The sequence below is a fragment of the Osmerus mordax genome, chromosome 22 (assembly GCF_038355195.1).
Source record: "Osmerus mordax isolate fOsmMor3 chromosome 22, fOsmMor3.pri, whole genome shotgun sequence".
Lineage (NCBI taxonomy): Eukaryota > Metazoa > Chordata > Actinopteri > Osmeriformes > Osmeridae > Osmerus > Osmerus mordax.
The window spans coordinates 937,656-958,448 of NC_090071.1; the positions used below are offsets into that span (position 1 = coordinate 937,656).

General features: G+C 51.4%; 3 protein-coding genes across 4 annotated transcripts in view; 1 reads left to right on the top strand and 2 right to left on the bottom strand.

The window, feature by feature from the left end:
- Positions 1-472, top strand: part of LOC136966425 (protein TANC1-like) — a 35,343-nt gene extending 34,871 nt beyond the window's left edge. The window contains 1 exon segment of the mRNA XM_067260931.1: positions 1-472. This exon segment is cut by the window's left edge and continues 723 nt beyond it. Coding sequence (XP_067117032.1) covers positions 1-472 — 472 coding nt within the window.
- A 356-nt stretch (positions 473-828) lies between these two features.
- Positions 829-9,031, bottom strand: wdsub1 (WD repeat, sterile alpha motif and U-box domain containing 1). 2 transcript variants are annotated; one of them, XM_067259941.1, is made up of 13 exons: positions 8,998-9,031; positions 8,287-8,715; positions 7,888-8,075; positions 7,544-7,627; positions 7,200-7,293; positions 6,524-6,557; positions 6,329-6,369; positions 6,085-6,191; positions 5,818-5,835; positions 5,388-5,414; positions 5,111-5,290; positions 4,501-4,635; positions 829-1,928 (listed from the first exon to the last, which is right to left on the bottom strand). In XM_067259941.1, exons 2-13 carry the CDS (start codon positions 8,682-8,684, stop codon positions 1,777-1,779), a joined length of 1,458 nt encoding a protein of 485 aa, XP_067116042.1. In that variant the 5' UTR covers positions 8,685-8,715; positions 8,998-9,031; the 3' UTR covers positions 829-1,776. The 2 variants fall into 2 exon arrangements, with proteins under 2 accessions (XP_067116042.1, XP_067116043.1); XM_067259942.1 differs by having other exon boundaries at positions 8,287-8,711; positions 8,998-9,013.
- Positions 9,032-9,204: 173 nt separating this feature from the next.
- On the bottom strand, positions 9,205-20,554 carry LOC136965950 (bromodomain adjacent to zinc finger domain protein 2B-like). Its single transcript, XM_067260265.1, is given in 22 exon segments — positions 9,205-10,658; positions 10,982-11,125; positions 11,269-11,529; positions 11,570-11,616; positions 11,822-11,968; positions 12,492-12,627; positions 13,519-13,826; positions 13,951-14,111; positions 14,349-14,504; positions 14,679-14,774; positions 14,825-14,981; positions 15,229-15,553; positions 15,555-16,005; positions 16,118-16,262; positions 16,885-16,947; positions 17,134-17,368; positions 17,562-17,636; positions 18,262-18,485; positions 18,641-18,895; positions 19,532-19,672; positions 20,226-20,385; positions 20,550-20,554. Coding segments are annotated over 22 exon segments (3,849 nt in total). The 3' UTR covers positions 9,205-10,501.
- Positions 20,555-20,793: the final 239 nt, after the last annotated feature.

Genomic DNA, 20,793 nt, shown 5'->3' on the forward strand with positions numbered 1-20,793 from the left:
GGGCTCCAGCTCGGGCAGCAGCACGCTCTCGGACAGCGGCGTCCCACGGCCGCAGGGCGTCCCCGGGCTGCAGGGCCCCGACGCGCCTCGCCACGCCGGCAGCGTGAAGACCAAACCAGAGCTGAAGCCGCGACCGTTCATGGGTGTGAAGGATAAGGCTGTGCGTGTGCAGGGAGCACCCGGGCTGGGTTGGCCTGGGCTGGGCTCCGAGGGGAGACCCGAGACCTTCGGCATGGCCGCCTTGGACCGGCCCGGGGAGTTCCAGCGGGCCTCGTACCAGGACAAGCCCCAGGGGGGTGGAGGGGGCCTGGCAAACGGCCAGCAGTACCCAGACAGGCAGCTCCACAGGGAGGCTCGCCAGCAGCAGTACCCAGACCCCCGGAGCTTCCAGCCCAGCCTCACCCGGGACAACCCCGCCCTGCACGCACCCCCCATCAAACCCAAACGCTCTTTCATAGAGTCCAATGTGTGACAGGGCGGGGAATAGGAGCTCGCTGGGTCCTCAGACACACGACACGCAGACCAGATACCCGGAGGCAGACCGAACCTAGTCCCGAGGGAAAGCAGGTGGACTAGAAGCTACTGTGCTTTTTGCTTCAGCAGATCTTATGTGTAGGGCAGCTTTTCCAAGCCGACAGCACATCAACAGACCTCAGCAGCTCAACACAAGGCAATAGAGACGCATTAGTCCAACACGCATCACAACAAACATGCAGATAGAACGTAAGGTTGAAACGTACTTGTGAATCTAGAAGACAAGAAGCCATTTGAGATGAGTGGCAAGCGATGGGCATTTTTATTATGGGGAATTCTAGTATTAACAAAAGGGTGTTTTGTTATTTATTTATAGATTTGTAAATGCCGTATTTATAGATGGTATACTTCCTAGGTGGTGAATCAGCCTTTAGTGTAAACGAGGGAGCTCGTTGTGTCCCAGTGTACTCTTCTTAAACACCTAGAGACAGTACTGTTAGGTCTGGTAACTTTATTCATTGCACCGATAGCTTGGAAACTATAAGAGCAATATATAATATATATTTATTTTTGCACAGCTGAAAGACTTGTTGAGAAGTTTGTGGACACGTGACACGAGTGTACAGTAAGGCTGGAGAAGGTACATAACTGCTCGTATCTGAAGTTAAGAAGTTTACATGTACTTTGTTACCATGCTTGATTTATTACAATGTACTATTGTATGCTAAACTACTACTAGCAATTACCATTATGAAACAATAAAGTCGAATGAAACAAGCTCTCCTTCCTTTGATAATCCTTCCATCTGAGTATCTACTGTAAGTACTGCTACAATTTCAAGAGCATTTCAAAATAGCCCGCATGAAAATGTGTATGGACCAACGTGAGAATCTCAAAAGTTTGTTCTCCTCAAACTATGTTGTCTAGACAGTGTGTTAGGGTCTCAAATGACTATTACAATCATTTCAAAACTTTTGGTTACATAAACTACACAACAACACCTACTGTAACATTGCAGGTACATGGGAATTGTTATGTAATTAAATTCAGTGTAAGCAGTTTATTGCAAATGTAACCTTAAGGTCAAATGTAGCCTTCACTTCTTACAGAACATAAAAATATATATAAATCATGGAGAGATATCGCAGGCAGTGACAGATTGTACTAAGCTCAATACACCTGAAAGACTTCAACATTTCACAGTTCATGCTCCAAGCGAAGCTTGCGGTCTGACTGGAGGAACAGAAGGATAGTCTCTGGGAGGATGGAAGAAGAGTGGATCCCACGCGGCGAGTCCTCCTCTCATTGGCTGGTCTGCCAGCGACCAATAGCCATCTTGAGCGTTCTATTGGGCGTCAGCAGAGTAGTCTGTAAGGGCAGGTTGGTCATGGGGCTGGTCCGATTCTTAGTGCTGATCCAGCTCTCCATCGCCTCTCTTTCGTACGAGTAACCGTCTGTTTAAGAAAACAGAACCCAGGGTTCGAATTACGGGGGGGCATGTGGGGGTTTGACCCCCTAATTAAGACTTGGACCCCCCAAAAGAGGTAAAAACAACAGGTCGGCATACATTTATATATCGTTCTTACCTGTAATGGTAAATAATACTTTACGCCTTGGAAAAGAAGTTTACCCCCCTGATTATCATTTTTCAATTCGCACTCTGGTTAGCATGTGTGTTTTGTGGTAAATGACCAAAGGGGTTAGCATGTGTGTTTTGTATGAAATGACCAAAGGGGTTAGCATGTGTGTTTTGTATGAAATGATCAAAGGGGTTAGCATGTGTGTTTTGGATGAAATGACCAAAGGGGTTAGCATGTGTGTTTTGGATGAAATGACCAAAGGGGTTAGTATATGTGTTTTGTATGAAATGACCAAAGGGGTTAGCATATGTGTTTTGTATGAAATGACCAAAGGGGTTAGCATGTGTGTTTTGTATGAAATGACCAAAGGGGTTAGCATGTGTGTTTTGTATGAAATGACCAAAGGGGTTAGCATGTGTGTTTTGTATGAAATGACCAAAGGGGTTAGCATGTGTGTTTTGGATGAAATGACCAAAGGGGTTAGCATATGTGTTTTGTATGAAATGACCAAAGGGGTTAGCATATGTGTTTCGGATGAAATGACCAATGGGGTTAGTATGTGTGTTTCGAATGAAATGACCAAAGGGGTTAGTATGTGTGTTTTGTATGAAATGACCAAAGGGGTTAGCATGTGTGTTTTGTATGAAATGACCAAAGGGGTTAGCATATGTGTTTTGTATGAAATGACCAAAGGGGTTAGCATGTGTGTTTTGGATGAAATGACCAAAGGGGTTAGCATATGTGTTTTGTATGAAATGACCAAAGGGGTTAGCATATGTGTTTCGGATGAAATGACCAATGGGGTTAGTATGTGTGTTTCGAATGAAATGACCAAAGGGGTTAGTATGTGTGTTTTGGACGAAATGGCCAAAGGGGTTAGCATGTGTGTTTTGGATGAAATGACCAAAAGGGTTAGCATGTCTGTTTTGGGGTAAATGACCAACGGGGTTAGCATGTGTGTTTCAGATGAAAAGACCAAAGGGATTAGCATGTGTGTTTCGGATTAAATGACCGAAGGGGTTAGTATGTGTGTTTTGGACGAAATGACCAAAGGGGTTAGCATGTGTGTTTTGGATGAAATGACCAAAAGGGTTAGCATGTGTGTTTTGGGGTAAATGACCAAAGGGGTTAGTATGTGTGTTTTGTATGAAATGACCAAAGGGGTTAGCATGTGTGTTTTGGATGAAATTACCAAAAGGGTAAGCATGTGTGTTTTGGGTGAAATGATCAAAGGGGTTAGCATGTGTGTTTTGGGGTAAATGACCAAAGGGGTTAGCATGTGTGTTTCGGATTAAATGACCAAAAGGGTTAGTATGTGTGTTTCAGGGTAAATGACCAAAGGGGTTAGTATGTGTGTTTTGTATGAAATGACCAAAGGGGTTTGCATGTGTGTTTCGGATGAAATGACCAAAGGGGTTAGCATGTGTGTTTTAGGGTAAATGACCAAAGGGGTTAGTATGTGTGTTTTGTTTGAAATGACCAAAGGAGTTAGCATTTGTGTTTCGGATGAAATGACCAAAGGGGTTAGTATATGTGTTTTGGATGAAATGACCAAAGGGTTAGTATGTGTGTTTTGGATGAAATGACCAAAGGGGTTAGTATGTGTGTTTTGGATGAAATGATCAAAGGGGTTAGCATGTGTTTTTTGGATGAAATGACCAAAGGGGTTAGTATGTGTGTTTTGGATGAAATGATCAAAGGGGTTAGCATGTGTGTTTTGGATGAAATGACCAAAGGGGTTAGTATGTGTGTTTTGGATGAAATGACCAAAGGGGTTAGTATGTGTGTTTTGGATGAAATGATCAAAGGGGTTAGCATGTGTGTTTTGGATGAAATGACCAAAGGGGTTAGTATGTGTGTTTTGGATGAAATGATCAAAGGGGTTAGCATGTGTGTTTTGGATGAAATGACCAAAGGGGTTAGTATGTGTGTTTTGGATGAAATGACCAAAGGGGTTAGTATGTGTGTTTTGGGGTAAATGACCAAATGAGTTAGCATGTGTGTTTTGGATGAAATGACCAAAGGGGTTAGTATGTGTGTTTTGGGGTAAATGACCAAAGGGGTTAGTATGTGTGTTTTGGGGTAAATGACCAAAGGGATTAGAACCGTTTGATATACTAGCTTAGTGTATTCATATAAATAAATCAAATATTGCAACTCAATTATGAAATACAAATACAGATGACGTGTATAACCCTGTCCAATTAGAGATGCCGACATTTTCATGTTTTGTGTATGTCTTGATGGCATGACATTGGAACCCCATATTAAGACCAGTAACTCCATCTCTCCCAAAACCACATTTCTCCATCTAGGCCTACGTAGCTATCCTCCCCACACTGGCTAGCTAGCGAAGCCGTTAGCGGATTGTGTCAGCTAAGTTGGCTAACCAACACAGGCGGTCACGTTGTGAACGGACACCCGGACACCCCCGGTCAGCGCCCACCTGCAGCGATGACGGGGTCCCTCATCAGCTCTCGTGTGATTGGACAGAGGAACTCGTCAGGAACACCGGTGCACACGCACGCGCTCTTCAGCTCCTCGATCTTCCTCAGAACCTTACTACGCAAGCCCATCGACTCTACACACACACATAAAAAAAGAAGAACTGTATTCAGGCGATTGACCTGTACTGTAGTACGTTTTCATGGGCAACTTAACTATAAACTTATAATAAACGATAAAAGTTTCTGTAAATTCTGCATTGAGGAAGATATGGGGAATCATTCTGACAAAGTAATATTGGAGGACATTTTTCTAAATCTGTAAACCATATTATGTTAGGCTACACTGTATGAATATACTTTAGGATCAGGGATTTGGTTATGTAACAAGCCCTGCTTGGAAAATCACAACCTAATGCGTGTACAGTAAAGCCTAATATGATGTAATCCTGAATAAGTCTCTCATCCAACATCCTTTCATAATTTCGTCACTAGCCCAGCTGTGTCCCATCCATACCAATAACATGAGCATAGACAAGACCAGGACCTAGTGCGTGTGTTGTGTAGTGTGTGTGGTGGAAATGTGTGTGATAGTGATAGTGTGTGTGTCACCTATATGTAGCTCAGAGGCCAGCGTGTCCCTGGTCAGACTGAGAAGCTCCGCCCCTTCGATGTTATTGGCTCTGAAGACCTCCACCAGCCCTTCCAGCCCCTCCTCCACCAACCAGCTTGCTACCTCCTCCTCTGACCAATCACTGACCAGCAGCTTGGAGTGACCGGCCAATGTCCTCCCTGGGGGACATCAAAACAGGAAGTGAATTGTAATTATCAGTTAAAAGAACAACCCGCACCTATCCACCCTCAGCTTCCTGTAACTGTGTAAATCTACCTTCGCTCGAAGATGCTGAAGATTCCTCTGTAGGGCGAAAATAAAACATCTCAAATGAACAGCACCATCTTAAAAGCTGTGAAGACTCGTCTGACGAAAACATAAAGCATAAAGCATTAAAAAAAGAAACGCTATCAGGACTCAACAGACACAGATAACAATGAAGATGAGGAGGGGGAGAGGCAGCACTGTAGAAAGCTATCATCAGTTATCCACAAGATGTGAAGCCAATTCTGCTCTCGGCAGGTAGTGTTTCTAGTGAGGGCTGAGTCTGGGGGGGGGGGGGGCACCGGCTCCTAGCGGTAAAAGGGCTTCACCCTGCCGAGTCCAGCAGTTGATAAAACCATCTCTGATATCAGCAGGATGCCGGGCTCTCCTGGATGAACGGCAGCTCCATGCGGCTCATAAAAGGCCGGCAGATAACACTCACCAGACAGAGCCTTCTCTCCTTTTAGTGGGAGTGGAGGGGAGGCCAGGCATGGATGAGTGATTGGAGACAGTGCGCGCATGGAGGGAAGGGGTGGGAGAGAATAAAGAGACGTAATCAAACAAAAAGACGACAGCAGAAATGATGCGAGTACTTCACCTACATGAGAGAGACGAAGGGTGTGTGTGTATATATGTATATGTACATGTTGTATCTGTAAGCGTGTACATGTACTGTATCTGTGTGTGTGTACCCTGCTCCTCCACCCACCGTGCCGGCTGTGCCCGTCCTCCAGCCTCCAGATGTTCACAGTCTTGTCCATGGAGCCTGAGGCGATGAGCGGGAGCACAGGGGAGCAGGAGCACGCTGTCACGTACCTGCGACCGCAACCACAGACACCCCCAGATCAGGAGATCAACCACGACCACAGACACCCCCAGATCAGGATACTCATCCATGTTAAACACTCCACCCTCAGAGCACTGATGAGGCATGTGGCAGGTGTTGTTCTCACCTGTCATGCTGGTTCAGAGTATAGAGAAGGACTCCACGGTTCTGTTGACATGGAGACAGGAGGTGATGAGAAGGATGTTTATCATTACCAGGGAGGTCCAGCACAAACAATTGAATATTAAACTACACAGTACGTACACATCACCATGGGAACTGTAAAATTACATCTAGGGAAGGTCTATGTAATGAAACTCACGGCATCGTAAACTGTGACGGTTTTGTCCACAGAGCTGCAAAACAAAAACACATTTGTCCACATCAGGGATCATGTCAGAGTGATATATGTACACCACAAACCACACCTGTGTTAGACATCACTGCCTCCAGCCTGCACCCTTAATACTGAGGACTCTCTCAGGACCAGCAGGAAATAGAAAATATTATGCTGCCCTCCTGTGGTCAGATGGGGTTACTGTTAACTGGACCAAAAATAATAAGCTAAAGCGTGTAGAGAGACTGGAAGTGGTTTAGCTCAAGGGGCACACAGGATCTAAACCTTCAAAATCTAAGCAGAGTAAGCATGACGTGCTGATATCCCTGTGAGGGGTGGAGGGCCGGTCACACGGCCGGTCACAGAGCGCTCCTGTGAGGGGTGGAGGGCTGGTCACAGAGCGCTCCTGTGAGGGGTGGAGGGCTGGTCACAGAGCGCTCCTGTGAGGGGTGGAGGGCCGGTCACAGAGCGCTCCTGTGAGGGGTGGAGGGCTGGTCACAGAGCGCTCCTGTGAGGGGTGGAGGGCTGGTCACAGAGCGCTCCTGTGAGGGGTGGAGGGCCGGTCACACGGCGCTCCTGTGAGGGGTGGAGGGCCGGTCACACAGCCGGTCACAGAGCGCTCCTGTGAGGGGTGGAGGGACGGTCACACAGAGCTCCTCACCCAGACACCAGCAGCTGGCCGTCAGCAGAGTAGGAGCAGGAGAGGACCGGGGCGGACTGGCCTGTTAGACAGTACTGCAGCTGCACCTTACAGCCTGCTGGCCAGAACACACACACACACACACATCACACACACATCACACACACATCACACACACATCGGCAGCACATCACACATCACCAGCACATCACACACATCACACACAACCACGCAGAGGACAGAGATGGTCACTGTGATGTGATGGTCACTGTTAAGCCCTTTGTGACATGCTTGCGTGTAAAAAGGGCTATACAAATAAATTTGATTTGATGTGATGGTCACTGTGACTGGTCAGGATTCAGTACCTGAGCTGGACTTGGAGACGAGCCAGATCTTCAGCAGGCTGTCCTGCCCACACGAGGCTAGATAGACCTGCATCCCCCTGGAGTCTACAACACACACACACACACACACAATGGAGGCGGGGTGAGGAGGAGGGGAGAAGGGTGAGGCAGAGGAAGGAGGAGAGGGGTTAGGAGGAGGAGGGGAGAAGGGTGAGGCAGAGGAAGGAGGAGAGGGGTTAGGAGGAGGAGGGGAGAAGGGTGAGGCAGAGGAAGGAGGAGAGGGGTTAGGAGGAGGAAGGGAGAAGGGTGAGGCAGAGGAAGGAGGAGAGGGGTTAGGAGGAGGAGGGAGAGGAGGACCGCCTCACCGCTGAGCATGCTGGGAGAGAAGCAGCAGCAGGTCACCCCCAGGTCGTGAGCATTCTTCTCTGCGTGAAGTTGGGTCAGCTTCATATCCCACAGCCTCAGGTCCCCGTAGGTGGAGCCCGTCACAAACAGCTGGCCACAGGGACTGAAGGAGCAGGCAACCATGGTGGTGTCACTCACAGCTGCCGTCCTGCAGACACATAACACCGTCATTAGCATCGCTACGCTCACAATCACTATCCACCTTGCAGACAACCCCTCCCTGTCAACCTGGAGACTGGACAACCGATAATTATCGCTTAATAATTGGAAAATAATCGTCATAAATTGATTAGGAGCGTCAGTCAAGTTGCTGTAATAGCTTGTTAACTTTTCATGTGTAGGAGGGAAAAACCGCTTACCCGCTGAGTGTTTTAGTAGTGAAGTCCCAGAGAGCCAAGCTACCGTCAGAGGCACCGGACACCAAGTGGGTAGAGTCGGGGGAAAAGGCGCACACCCTCACGGGACTACGACCCGGATGCTCCAGCACGGCCTCAATTTCACCCGTCGTGGTTGACCATACCACCGTCGTTGCGTCCGTTGAACACGAAGCAAGGAATTGACCGCACGCACTGAACCGGCAGCAGTGGACACCGTAGCCGTGACCCGTCAGCGGGGAGAATGACAGTTCTGAGAAGTCTTGGGTGGAGTATATTCGGACCGTTTTGTCGCCTGAGCAAGTGGCTAGGTGAGACGCTGAGAAGGCGCACCAGTTGACATCGTCTCGATGGTCTTGCAGGGTGCAAATGAGTGACACCATTTCCTTCGCGGACAAATCCAAGTCGGCCTAGCTAACGACAATGAGACACTGATATAATATAACCGAAACAGTAACAGGCTAGCCCAAGTAACGTCAGCTTAATGCTAATGCCTTTTAGCCCCAATCATTTGAACTAGGCTACACTAGACTGTGCTGCTGACCAGCGACCAAGTTAGCTATCTTGCTAAAGTAAGCATAATTCACCTTAAATGTTTTATCAGATATTATTATTCCTCATGCATAATATTCATTAGACACAGTCGACGTGGTATTAAATGTAATTCTTGTTTAGTGTGTGAAGTTAAACGGTTACCTCTTCTAATCCACGTTTACTTCCTGGATTTGGTCACGCGCTGCCTACTGATTATTTGTCAGTGACGTCAAATTGTCGGTGTCAACAAGGGATTCCTGGCGAATGTGCAGCTTGTCTATAGTGTATTTGTGTATTCATGTATTAATATTTGATCCTTTTTTTTCTTATAGCTTCACAGAGAAGAAGAAAAGCACACCAACATCCCTGATAGGTTGAAAAACATCTTTTCTTTAATAGGTCCGTGCCACACACTAGTGAAAAATAAAGCTCCTACAAAAAGAATGATACTTTTATTCCACAATATCTTAAATAAAGTAACTTCAAGCACTCTGACTTGGATACAAAAAACTCTAGCTGCCTCCTTTAGGCCACAACAAACAGCAAAATTCAAACACAGTGGTTACAAATGGCCTGATGTCCTGTGCACTGTGGCAAGGCAAACATGGGGGGCAATGCTCAATGGGAAAAAGACTGAAAAATGACTTAAATATTTGTCGTTTTTTTCACTGGATGTATATAGGAATGATTACTTTGTCACTGTCAGACTTTGGAGGCCATGTCGGATTGAAATGATATAAAAAATAACAGTTTATTCAAATGATAACTCAAAACCTATCTTTCCCTACACCCCTGTTTGAAGGGTAGGCACTACTAATGAAGGAAAACACAGTGCTTGCTGAGGACATGGATATACTGTACAAACAATATTTATGATAAATGTATTAATCACTTTCACTAAAATAGAATGCTACAATCATTCTAAGGCATAAACAATATCTGATATTCTCAAACAATTTGTACACATTGTTCCAAACAATACTTAATATTGACATTAATAAACAGTATATACACACGCAGCACTGTCTGAAGGTTTCTCTGCAGATTTAGTAAATAAAATGCAGTTTTACAGTTTGAACATAATGACTACAGTCTTCTGACACCCCGAGCAGAGCAGAGTGTAAACAGTCCAGTTTTTTCTTGGCTTTGTTTCATATTTGGGAGAAAATTAAAACACAAAGACACATTCCTTTTCGATTCAAAGCAGTTGAACTGATTCTTCCTTTTCATAGAAAATGAAGTGGACCTTTTTTGTTTATTGATTCATAAATAATTATTACAAAATTAAATACATTCACTATAATACGATTAAATAAAAAAAGAATATTTACAAAGTAGTGGAAAGTATTTCTACCGCAGGTATGTTTGTGATGGTTGAGGAGGATTCTTCAGTGCATTGTTGTCTGGAACAGGAAATGGTGTAACACTCACTTCCTGTTTCTATGGGATTCTTTGGATGTTAGATCCCTGTTGAGGCAAAACCAACGCTGGGACTCGCCCCTCGCTGATCTCTCACCTGACCAACCTTTCCCCAACGGAAACCAAAACACTTCTTCTTCTTCTTCTTCTGTGTTGTGAAACCTGCCCCCCGTCCTGGTGCTCTAACGTACGAAGAAGATGGGAGTTCCAGGGTGGCCGAGACGAGCGGAGGAGCGTCAGAGCTGGGTTAGTTAGTTTGCTTCAGAAGTTCGGTCCATCGCTTCTCGAAGAACTTCCTCATGTTGTGTCCTGCTCGGCCGATGTCGGAGTTGTCCTCGTTGAACTTCTCGCAGTTATCGAAAACCAAGTTGACGTCGATGATGAAAGTCTCCAAGTTCTGATATCTGAAACGAAAAAATATTGTTTTTTAATCATAAATCATATAATATATAAGCATACATCATAATCATATGCTTTAAAGTACAGCAGAAGATCAAGGATCAGAAGTGTTTCAGTGATCAGAGTCAAGGAACAGGAAACAATCTCTCAATAACATCTCAGTATCTACAGAGAAACATCTCAGTATCTACAGAGAAACATCTCTTTATTAACAATTACTGACTATCGATTGACTATGAATATCGATCAACTTGGAGATGAAGAGATCCACATGTCTCTTTGATGAGACTCTGAATGACTTCAGAGTCACGTTATGAGGAGGACTCACTGGCTGCTGACCAGCTTCTCCCGGATGGTGGAGAAGTCCATGGGCTTCTTGATGACCTTCCTGTAGCCCAGGACGGACTTGAGGTTGACAGGGGTCAGGAAGGGCCAGGCATCCTGATGGCGCTCCAGTTCAGCCAGGAGCACTCTGGAACACACACACACACACACACACAGGGAGTTAGAGATGGTACCAGGAGAAATTAACACATCACATGAAGAAATCAAACATCCCAGCTCTGTCATCCAGCATAACCCACACACAGAACTCCCTTCCACATTCCACTGTACCTGCACAAGCCCAGATCTCTGTTATTGTCTCTTGCTGTTTTGGCCCTCTTCACACACACAGGGCTCTCCTGATTGGGCAGCTGCTGAGGTGTGGGCGGGATCTCCTCCGACTTCCTCTTCCTGTTGGGCTCCTTGGCTCCTTTCCTGGGGGTGCCGCTGGCGCTGGGGGGGTCGTCCTCCGAGCCCTCGCCGTTCCCTGTCTGCTTCCCAACGTTCTTCTTCACCTCTCCACCTTTCTTCCCCCCTCCTCCTCCTCCTCCTCCTCCTCCCCCCTCCTCCTCCTCCTCCCCCTCCTCCCAGCATAGGCCTGTTTGGAGGCTTCTTGCTTTTGGGAATTGGACCGCTCGCCTGCGAAGAAACAATGTGATTGTCAGTAAAACACTGCACCTTTGTCTTTCCTTTCCAAAAAAGTTGAGAAGGAATATTCTGAGTGAGCAACAGAAGGGTTCAATATAAGAGGCCACTGCAAGTGTCAATTTGACCCATAGCTGTATACTGTGTATATATGCATATGTAAGTAGATGCGCTGGTGCAGAAGGACTGGAGAGGGTACCTTGGAGATGCAAGCAGGACAGTACCAATCCCCCTCAGGGATACAGGTGATCTTGGGCTTGTGACAGTAGGTGTGACAGCCTTTGTCACATCCGTCACACAGCAGGAGCAGGTCCTCGTTGTCTCCCTTCCGGCAGATCTGACAATACTGCAGAAACAGGGAGTCAGGTGGCTGAGCGGTGAGGGAGTCGGGCTAGTAATCCGAAGGTTGCCAGTTCGATTCCCGGTCATGCCAACTGATGTTGTGTCCTTGGGCAAGGCACTTCACCCTACTTGCCTCGGGGGAATGTCCCTGTACTTACTGTAAGTCACTCTGGATAAGAGCGTCTGCTAAATGACTAAATGTAAATGTAAACAACCACACCTTTTACCCCTCCAAACTCACAGCTTCCAGCTCACATAGATAACCAAACATTATGATCTGGCGTTTATATTGTACATTGTGGATGTTATATCATAACAATTACATTCCTTTGTGTGTTAGATAGTTGGAAACCTTTGTCCAAAGTGACATATTGTACAGGGGGGATTTGAACCTGCAACCTCTTGATCTGCAGTCAAATACTCTACCCACAGAGCTATACCTACTCAAATCATATACCCCAGAGATATACCCATCCCCATGCATTACCCCAGAGCTACAGCCATCCCTGGGCCTGAGGGGAACCTACCACTTTCATGATGGATCTCTCCCAGGCGATGGACTTCTGCAGCTGCTGGATGCACATGGCCAGCTGTGCGGCGCTGCGGACCTCAGCCAGGGCCCTCCTCCACACCTTCATCCCATGGGCCACCTCCTCCTCGCCCCTGAGGAGCACCATGAGGTCAGGATGAGCACTGCCTTCACACGCACACACACGCACGCGCTGTCATGCGGACACAGTTATAAACACCCGTGCACACACACACACGTGACCTCCCACCCCGCTTCACAAACAGCACTAAGGTCCGGCAGGACAGAAACAGCATGAGGGAGGCTGGAGGCTTCAACCATGCAGGGAGGTGGAGGGAGAGGAGGAGGGAGAGGAGGAGGGAGAGAGAGGAGGGAGAGGAGGAGGGAGAGGAGGAGGGAGAGGAGGAGGGAGAGAGAGGAGGGAGAGGAGGAGGAGGAGGGAGAGAGAGGAGGGAGAGGAGGAGGAGGAGGGAGAGAGAGGAGGAGGGAGAGGAGGAGGAGGGAGAGGAGGAGGGAGAGGAGGAGGAGGAGGGAGAGAGAGGAGGAGGGAGAGAGAGGAGGAGGGAGAGGAGGAGGGAGAGGAGGAGGGAGGGAGAGGAGGAGGGAGAGGAGGAGGGAGGGAGAGGAGGAGGGAGAGGAGGAGGGAGAGGAGGGAGAGAGAGAGGAGGAGGGAGAGGAGGGAGAGAGAGGAGGAGGGAGAGGAGGGAGAGAGGAGGAGGGAGAGGAAGGAGGAGGGGGACGGGGTGCGTATGTTGCAGGGCCAGCAGGGTGTGGAAGGCGGGTGGTGTGGAAGGCGGGTGGTGTGGATGCCATCACCAAAGTCACTGATGCAGAAGTGATGCAACGTGCAGACGACCAGAGAACAGCCGGACGACAAAACCAAAACACAACAGGAAACAGGATGCAACTCCCACCAAAAAAAGAAAAAAAAAAAAAAAAGAAAAAAAAAAACCCTTGAAGTAGGAAAGCATTCAGAATAAAAAAAAAAGCGTAGGATGGGGGTTTGTGTCCCCGCGGTAACGTACCCTTCCCTGTCTGCGTGTGTGGAGGGGGCAGGGGCTGGTACAGTGACCGTACCAACATTATCCACCCTGATCTGGATGGTGGTGCCTAGGGGGCTCCTCAGGTACCTTCGCTCCACGTTGCGCTCCAGATCGGCCAGCCTTGTCACCGCTATGTCCAGGGGGTTGTCTGCATGCCGCCCCACCGCACCCTTCTCCACCCGCTCCTCCACCTGGTCCCGGTCAGAGGGAGGAGTCGTCTTGGAGAGAGGCTTGTGCTCGTGGTAGATCAGGTCCTCTCGCTCTGACTGAGGCTCAGGGTACATCCAGCCCTGGGGGGGGGGGGGGTAAATGTAGGCTGTTTTAATGAGGCTTCTAAAGCAATGTGTCTCTAGATGGGTCATGTTTGGTGTGTGTGTGTGTGTGTAAGAACATGTGTGTGTGTGTGTGGCCTACCTTGATCTGCAGGCTGGCCGTGGTGACCTTCCTCTCCAGTTCCTCCACCTGCTGCAGCACAGCAATGTCCATCTCCATGGCCTGCTCCTCCACACACCAGCCCCGCACAGACTCCACGCTCACCTGGCTCTCCTCCAGGTCACACAGCTCGATCATCGCCACTAAAGGGTCAGGGGTCAGAGGTCAGGAGTCACACTCCCTCACGCTGGCAGACAGACAGGCAGACAAGCAGACAGGCAGACAAACAGACATGCAGACAGACAGGCAGACTGACATAGACAGGCAGGTAGACAGACAAACAGACAGGCAGGCAGGCAGGCAGGCAGACAGGCAGACACAGACAGGCAGGTAGGCGGGCAGGCAGGCAGGCAGGCAGACACAGACACAGACAGACTCACCATCTCTGTGCTTGGTGCAGACCTGTGGGATGAGCTCCAGGTATTTCTGCATCTGTCTCTGCAGGCCTCTCTCCCGGAGGCCCCGGCTGTGCAGGGTCCTGGTCAGGCCCCGGAGCTGCTCCATGTCCGACACCCTCCACCAGCCACTCAGCATGTCTGCACACACACACACACATACTTAGAAACACCTTCCGACATTTCATCATATACTAATTTAACATGCAGAAAGTTTACCATCACCCCTAGCCATCAACTCAATGACCCAGATACTAAAACTGATTAAAAGTTCCTGCCCACAACCCGCTCCCCCGGACCACCCCGCCCCCTCACCCTCAGGGATGGGCTGTGGGAGAGGGTGGTCAAGGGACTTGGGCATCTGCAGGGCGGGGGAGGGCACCGAGGGGGGCTCCGAGGGGGGGCTTCTCGCTGGGGGTCTCCGAGGGGGGCGACTGGGCCAGGCTGGAGATGCTGGGGGCCCCCGGTGCCCCCCCCCTCCAGGGAGGGGCCGGGCAGGGGGCTGCTGGGGGCCCCGGTGGCCCCCCCGGGCAGGGGGCTGCTGCAGAACGGCATGCTGGGACTCAACAGCCCCCCGGGCCAGAACGGCAGGCCCAACATCTGACCCCCAGGCTTACCCTGAGGAGGGGAGAGAGAGAGAGAGAGAGAGAGAGAGAGAGAGAGAGAGAGAGAGAGAGAGAGAGAGAGAGAGAGAGAGGGATGAGTGAGGGGAAAGCAAGTGAAAAGAAAGATACAGAAAGATAATTTTACAACATGACTCAAATAAGTCATCAATCAATCAATACAAATACATTATAAATCATAATGATAAAACTATAAATAATTCAGTGTTGAGCCGAACAGAGGCTGCAGTACCCACCCCCACCTGCAGGGCGGCGAGAGGGTAGCTGATGAGGCCGGCGGGGTGGTGAGGGCTGGCGGAGGCGGAGGCGGCGGAGGGTGTGAGAGGCAGGGCGGGGGAGGCGGGGGGGGACCGGGGCCTGGCGGGGGCGGAGGTGGCCAGGGGGCCGGGTTGGAGGGGCCTGGGCTGGGGAGTGATTAGGGAGGTCTGGTCGCAGGGGGAGCGAGGGAGGAGGGTGAACCAGTGTCCACTGCGCTCCGTCAGGACTCTGAGGAGCTGGTCGCTGGGGAGGTACTGGAGCTGGGGGGGGGGAGGGGGGCTTCCCCTGGGTGCCCAGCCCCCCGGGGGGGGGCAGGAGTGAGCAGGATGGGGGCGAGGAGGTGGGGGGGGCTGGCGTGGCGTCGTTGGTGGGGGGGGTAGCAGAGGGGCTGGCCGGTAGATCGGGCTGAGGAGAGGCAGTTGCCGTGGCGACGAGAGGCGGGGCCACAGGGGTGCTGTTGTGCGTTGGTTGGGGGTCACCGTCCTTGATCGGGGTTTCCATGGTGACCGCTAGCATGGTGCCCTGTTGGTGGCCGCAGCAAGTTAACTCGTTCTTCTCCTCCTCCTCCTCCTCTTCCTCTTCCTCCTCCTTCTCTTCCTCTGAGGCAGGTGTGCTGGCGTTCTGGTTGCCGTGGCAGCAGACCTCCTGCGGGGCGATAGAGGGCTCCTCCTTCTGCACCTCCTCCTCCACAGGCTCCTCCTTCACCTGCACCTCCTCCGCCCTCCTCCTCCTCTTCCTCTCCTCCTCCAGCTCTTCCGGAGCTGAGGGGGTCAAATGACACAATGAGCATCTGCATCTACGAGTTTCATGGTTGTTATTGATACAACCCTGCCCCCCATTCCATCCGCCCCCCCCCACCCTCGTCCCCCTCACCTTCTCCGCTCTCCATGGCCTCTATGAAGACCCCCCCGCAGTGCGGCAGCACCCAGTAGCGGCGGCGGTAGCGGTCCTGACCGTACATGCTGGACCGGAGGGAGTGGGAGGCCTCGTACAGCTTCCTCCGCAGCTGGTGGTGTTGCTGGGAAACCACGGGGCACAACGTCAACACCACACACAATCACACCACACAGTGTTGAGAGGGGGTGAGGTACAGGAGGTGAGGTACAGTGGGTGAGGTACAGGGGGTGAGGTAGAGTGGGTGAGGTACAGGGGGTGAGGTAGAGTGGGTGAGGTAGAGTGGGTGAAGTAGAGGGGGTGAGGTAGAGTGGGTGAGGTAGAGTGGGTGTGGTAGAGGGGGTGAGGTAGAGTGGGTGAGGTAGAGGTGGAGTGGGTAAGGTAGAGGGGGTTAGGTATAGGGGGTGAGGTAGAGTGGGTGAGGTAGAGGTAGAGGGGGTGAGGTAGAGTGGGTGAGGTAGAGTGGGTGAGGTAGAGTGGGTGAGGTAGAGGTAGAGGGGTTGAGGTAGAGTGGGTGAGGTAGAGGGGGTGAGGTGGAGTGGGTGAGGTAGAGGGGGTGAGGTAGAGTGGGTGAGGTAGAGGGGGTGAGGTAGAGGGGGTGAGTTAGAGCGGGTGAGGTAGAGGGGGTGAGGTAGAGGGGGTGAGTTAGAGCGGGTGAGGTAGAGGGGGTGAGGTACAGTTGCTGAGGTAGAGGGGGTGAGGTAGAGGGGGTGAGAGTGGGTAATCATTTGTATTCCAGGACCCACCTTCGCTAACTTCTCTATCTGCTTCTCCAGCTCCTCAACACTGGTGGCCTGGTCTCCTTCATCCTGGAGCAACACAAGGTCACAGGGTCACAGGGGCACAGGGTCACAGGGTCACAGGGTCAAAGGGTCACAGGGTCACAGGGGCACAGGGTCACATATGTAGCCCACATAGATCCAGCACATATCTAGTCCACATCCAGCACTGATGTAGTACACACATTCAGCCTGGAGGTCACTGGGAGATCCTACCTCGTCACAAGTTTCCACTTTTTTGCATTTCTTCATCATCTCCTCCTCCTCTTCCTCCTCGTCCTCGTCCGCCTGCTCGTCGCTGTCCTCTTCCTCCTCGTCCTCCTCGTCGCTGTCGCCGCCCGGCTTCCTCTTGCGCTTCAGGCTGGAGGAGGAGGAGCCCACAGCCTGGGTCTCCTCCCCGCCCGCGCTGGCCTCTCTCCTGCCTGTCCGCTTGGCATGGATTGCTCTTAGCCTGGCAGACACACACAGACACACACACACACACACACACACAGACACACACACACACAGACACATACACAAACATACAAATGCAAACATACACACACAAACAAACCCAGAAGTAAGCACAACAGGAACAAACGTACACACACTCGGTAGCAGAGTGTCACCAGTCACACCCTGTGACGGAAACACAGCCTTACTTCTTCAGCTTGCTCTCCATGATCCACTTCTCCTTCCTCAGGTTGGTCATCTGGTCCAGGTTTTTGTCTATCTCACTGCAGACCGGAAATATACAGAGATTCATCACTAAGCCCTCAGAACTAAGTCATCATAAGTCATCAGAACTAAGTCATCATAAGTCATCAGAACTAAGTCATCGTTAAGTCATCAGAACTAAGTCATCATAAGTCATCGTTAAGCCATCAGAACTAAGTCAACGTTAAGCCATCAGAACTAAGTCAACGTTAAGCCATCAGAACTAAGTCATCATAAGTCATCAGAACTAAGTCATCGTTAAGCCATCAGAACTAAGTCATCATTAAGCCATCAGAACTAAGTCCTCATTAAGTCATCAGAACTAAGTCATCGTTAAGCCATCAGAACTAAGTCATCATAAGTCATCAGAACAAAGTCATCGTTAAGCCATCAGAACTAAGTCATCAGAACTAAGTCATCGTTAAGCCATCAGAACTAAGTCCTCATTAAGTCATCAGAACTAAGTCATCGTTAAGCCATCAGAACTAAGTCATCATTAAGCCATCAGAACTAAGTCATCGTTAAGCCATCAGAACTAAGTCATCATTAAGCCATCAGAACTAAGTCATCGTTAAGCCATCAGAACTAAGTCATGGTTAAGTCATCAGGCTGGTTGGCCGGCAGCCCTGGTCCCTCCGTGCGTACCTGACCACGCCCCTGCTGCAGGCCAGCTCGTTGGCCAGGAAGCCCAGGATGGAGGCCTTCTGGGCGGGCGTGTGGGCCTGGAAGGCCCTGGTCTTCAGGCTCAGGGCCAGCTCAGCCAGCTCTGTCTGGCCACAGTGAGCGGCCATGTACATCTGGAGAACCTCCGACACGTTGTCCCGGTTGATGCCCACGTTGGTCAGGTGGTCCCCAAGCATGGTCTTGGTCTGGGGGAGGGAGGGAGGGGAGGAGGGGGGAGGAGGGTTTCAAGGAAGTTAGTGTTTAAAAAATAATAATTATACCCACCCCACCATACTCTCTCTATCCACCATACCCACATACCCTTCCCACCCTCCCTCCCTCTCTCCACCCCCCTGCTCACCTTGTGTCCTGGTGGCAGGCCCGGGTCACACACGGCCAGGGAGAGCATGCGGACCAGCAGGTCCTGGACGTGGCCCATGCTGTCGCCCACGTTCAGCAGCCCCTCCTGCAGCATGCTCAGCGTGGGCACGTCGCTCGTCACGTCCAGCCCCAGCACCCGGCCAAACCCCCGCAGGAACTGCATCAGCATCAGGCACTGGGACACGGCCCGGCCAGGCAGAATGAGACCTGGGATACGAGAGAAGTCTGGGAGAGGCTGGGGGGGGGAGAGGGGGAGGGCAGGGAGGACGGGGAGGGAGGAGGGGGAGGGAGGAGGGGCAGGGAGGACAGGGAGGGAGGAGGGGCAGGGAGGAGGGGGAGGGAGGAGGGGGAGGGAGGAGGGGCAGGGAGGAGGGGGGAGGGAGGAGGGGCAGGGAGGACGGGGAGGGAGGAGGGGGAGGGAGGAGGGGCAGGGAGGAGGGGGAGGGAGGAGGGGGAGGGAGGAGGGGCAGGGAGGACGGGGAGGGAGGAGGGGGAGGGAGGAGGGGCAGGGAGGAGGGGGAGGGAGGAGGGGCAGGGAGGAGGGGCAGGGAGGAGGGGGAGGGAGGAGGGGGAGGGTGAAGGAAAGACAGATGGGAAGGGGCAGGGTGAAACGTGTTTATACTCTCACTCTGAATTTCAGTTCCGCATGGTGTCTCGTTTGACTGTAGCGCAGTTGCAGGACTCGACCACTAAGTGGAGATGTTGTGTGCAAGGCGTGCTGGAGACGCACAAAGTTTCCTATCAGATGCATCTGTCCATACCCAGGATGTCACAACAACCACAGTGGGCATCTCTTCAGAGATTCATGGTTTCCCACAAGGACGTGTCAGGGGGGCGTGTCCGGGGGGCGTGTCAGGGGGGCGTGTTGTACCTTGTGGTCCGCGAGGCACATGTCTTCAGTGGGCCTCTTGAGCTCGCGAGCGATCTCCAGCTCCAGCCTCCGGAGCGCCTGCTTCCTCTCCTTATCCTGCCTCTTCTCATCCCTCTTCACCTGCCTCAGACGCTCCCGCTCCTGGGGGGCACACGGGGGGAGGGAGGGGGAGAGAGGGAGGGAGGGGGGGAAGGAATGAGGGAGGGGGGGAGGGAATGAGGGAGGGGGGGAGGGGAGAGGGATGGAGAGAGAGAGGGGAAGGGGAGAAGGAGGAGGGAGGGGGGGGGGAGGGGAGAGAGGGAGGGGGGGGAGGGAATAAGGGAGGGAGGGAGGGAGGGAGAGGGGGAGAGGGTGAGGATAAGAGACTGCTGCTGGCAGGGTTGAATACAGACAAGCATGTCATTCTGTAACTTGCTGAGTGGTATTAGAATTCAGACGTGTGCCGACACTAAGGGAGCAGAGCTGGAGGCTCCTTTACTGTCTGTTAGTGGATCAGAAATACAGGACAGAGCAGAGAGGAGAAACAGCAAGAGAGAGGATGCACTCAGGTGGAAAGGCCCGTGGCCTAGTTGTGAGAGTGTGTGTTTGTCCGTGCACAAGCAGTTTCCTGGCTTTCAGCAGGTGTGTGTGTGAGTGTGTATGTGTGTGTCAGTGTGTGTGTGTGTGTGAGAGTGAGTGTGTATGTGACACGTACCTCTGCTTTCTTCCGAGCTTCCACCGCCTTCAAAAGCAGGACATGTTGCCTCCTCCTCTCCCTCTCCTGTTGAGGCAGAAACACACACACACAGACACACACATGCCCAGTCAACACAGTTAGCAGGGCAGCCACGGAGTTCCCCCCCTCACATGACGGTCTCACATGAACACAGTCGTACAGTCACAGCAGAGGTTAAGACACAACGTCACAGATGACAACCAGAAAGCACTGAGGAGATGCAGGTTTGATGACAGGATGTGGAGGCCGGGACAAGCAGGGGTCGGGGGTTAGAGGTAGCGCAGACGGAGTCTCCTCTCTGACGCCATGGCCGGTCGGGGGGGGGGGGGGGGCGTGACATAGACCGTCGTCCATGGTTACGGAGAACGGTGTTTGGCACGTGAGCAGAACTAACTACGGTCGGCGGCCGTGTGTGACGCGGGCGGGGGAGGCGTCCCTGGGGGAAAGGGTAGGACGGGGGAGACAAAAGCCAAATTTGGGATTTGCAGTTGCCGGTGTGCGATGTCAACAGAGAGGGAGAGCTGTCACCCTCTGGGGGGGGGGGGGT

Excerpts from the sequence above, each read along its gene's own strand:
- wdsub1 (XM_067259941.1), bottom strand. The coding sequence starts at position 8,684 with ATGGTGTCACTCATTTGCACCCTGCAAGACCATCGAGACGATGTCAAC. Across the intron at positions 8,076-8,286 it reads ACTACTAAAACACTCAGCGG|GACGGCAGCTGTGAGTGACA; the intron begins GTAAGCGGTTTT and ends ATGTGTCTGCAG. Across the intron at positions 4,636-5,110 it reads GGCCTCTGAGCTACATATAG|AGTCGATGGGCTTGCGTAGT; the intron begins GTGACACACACA and ends GTGTGTGTGTAG.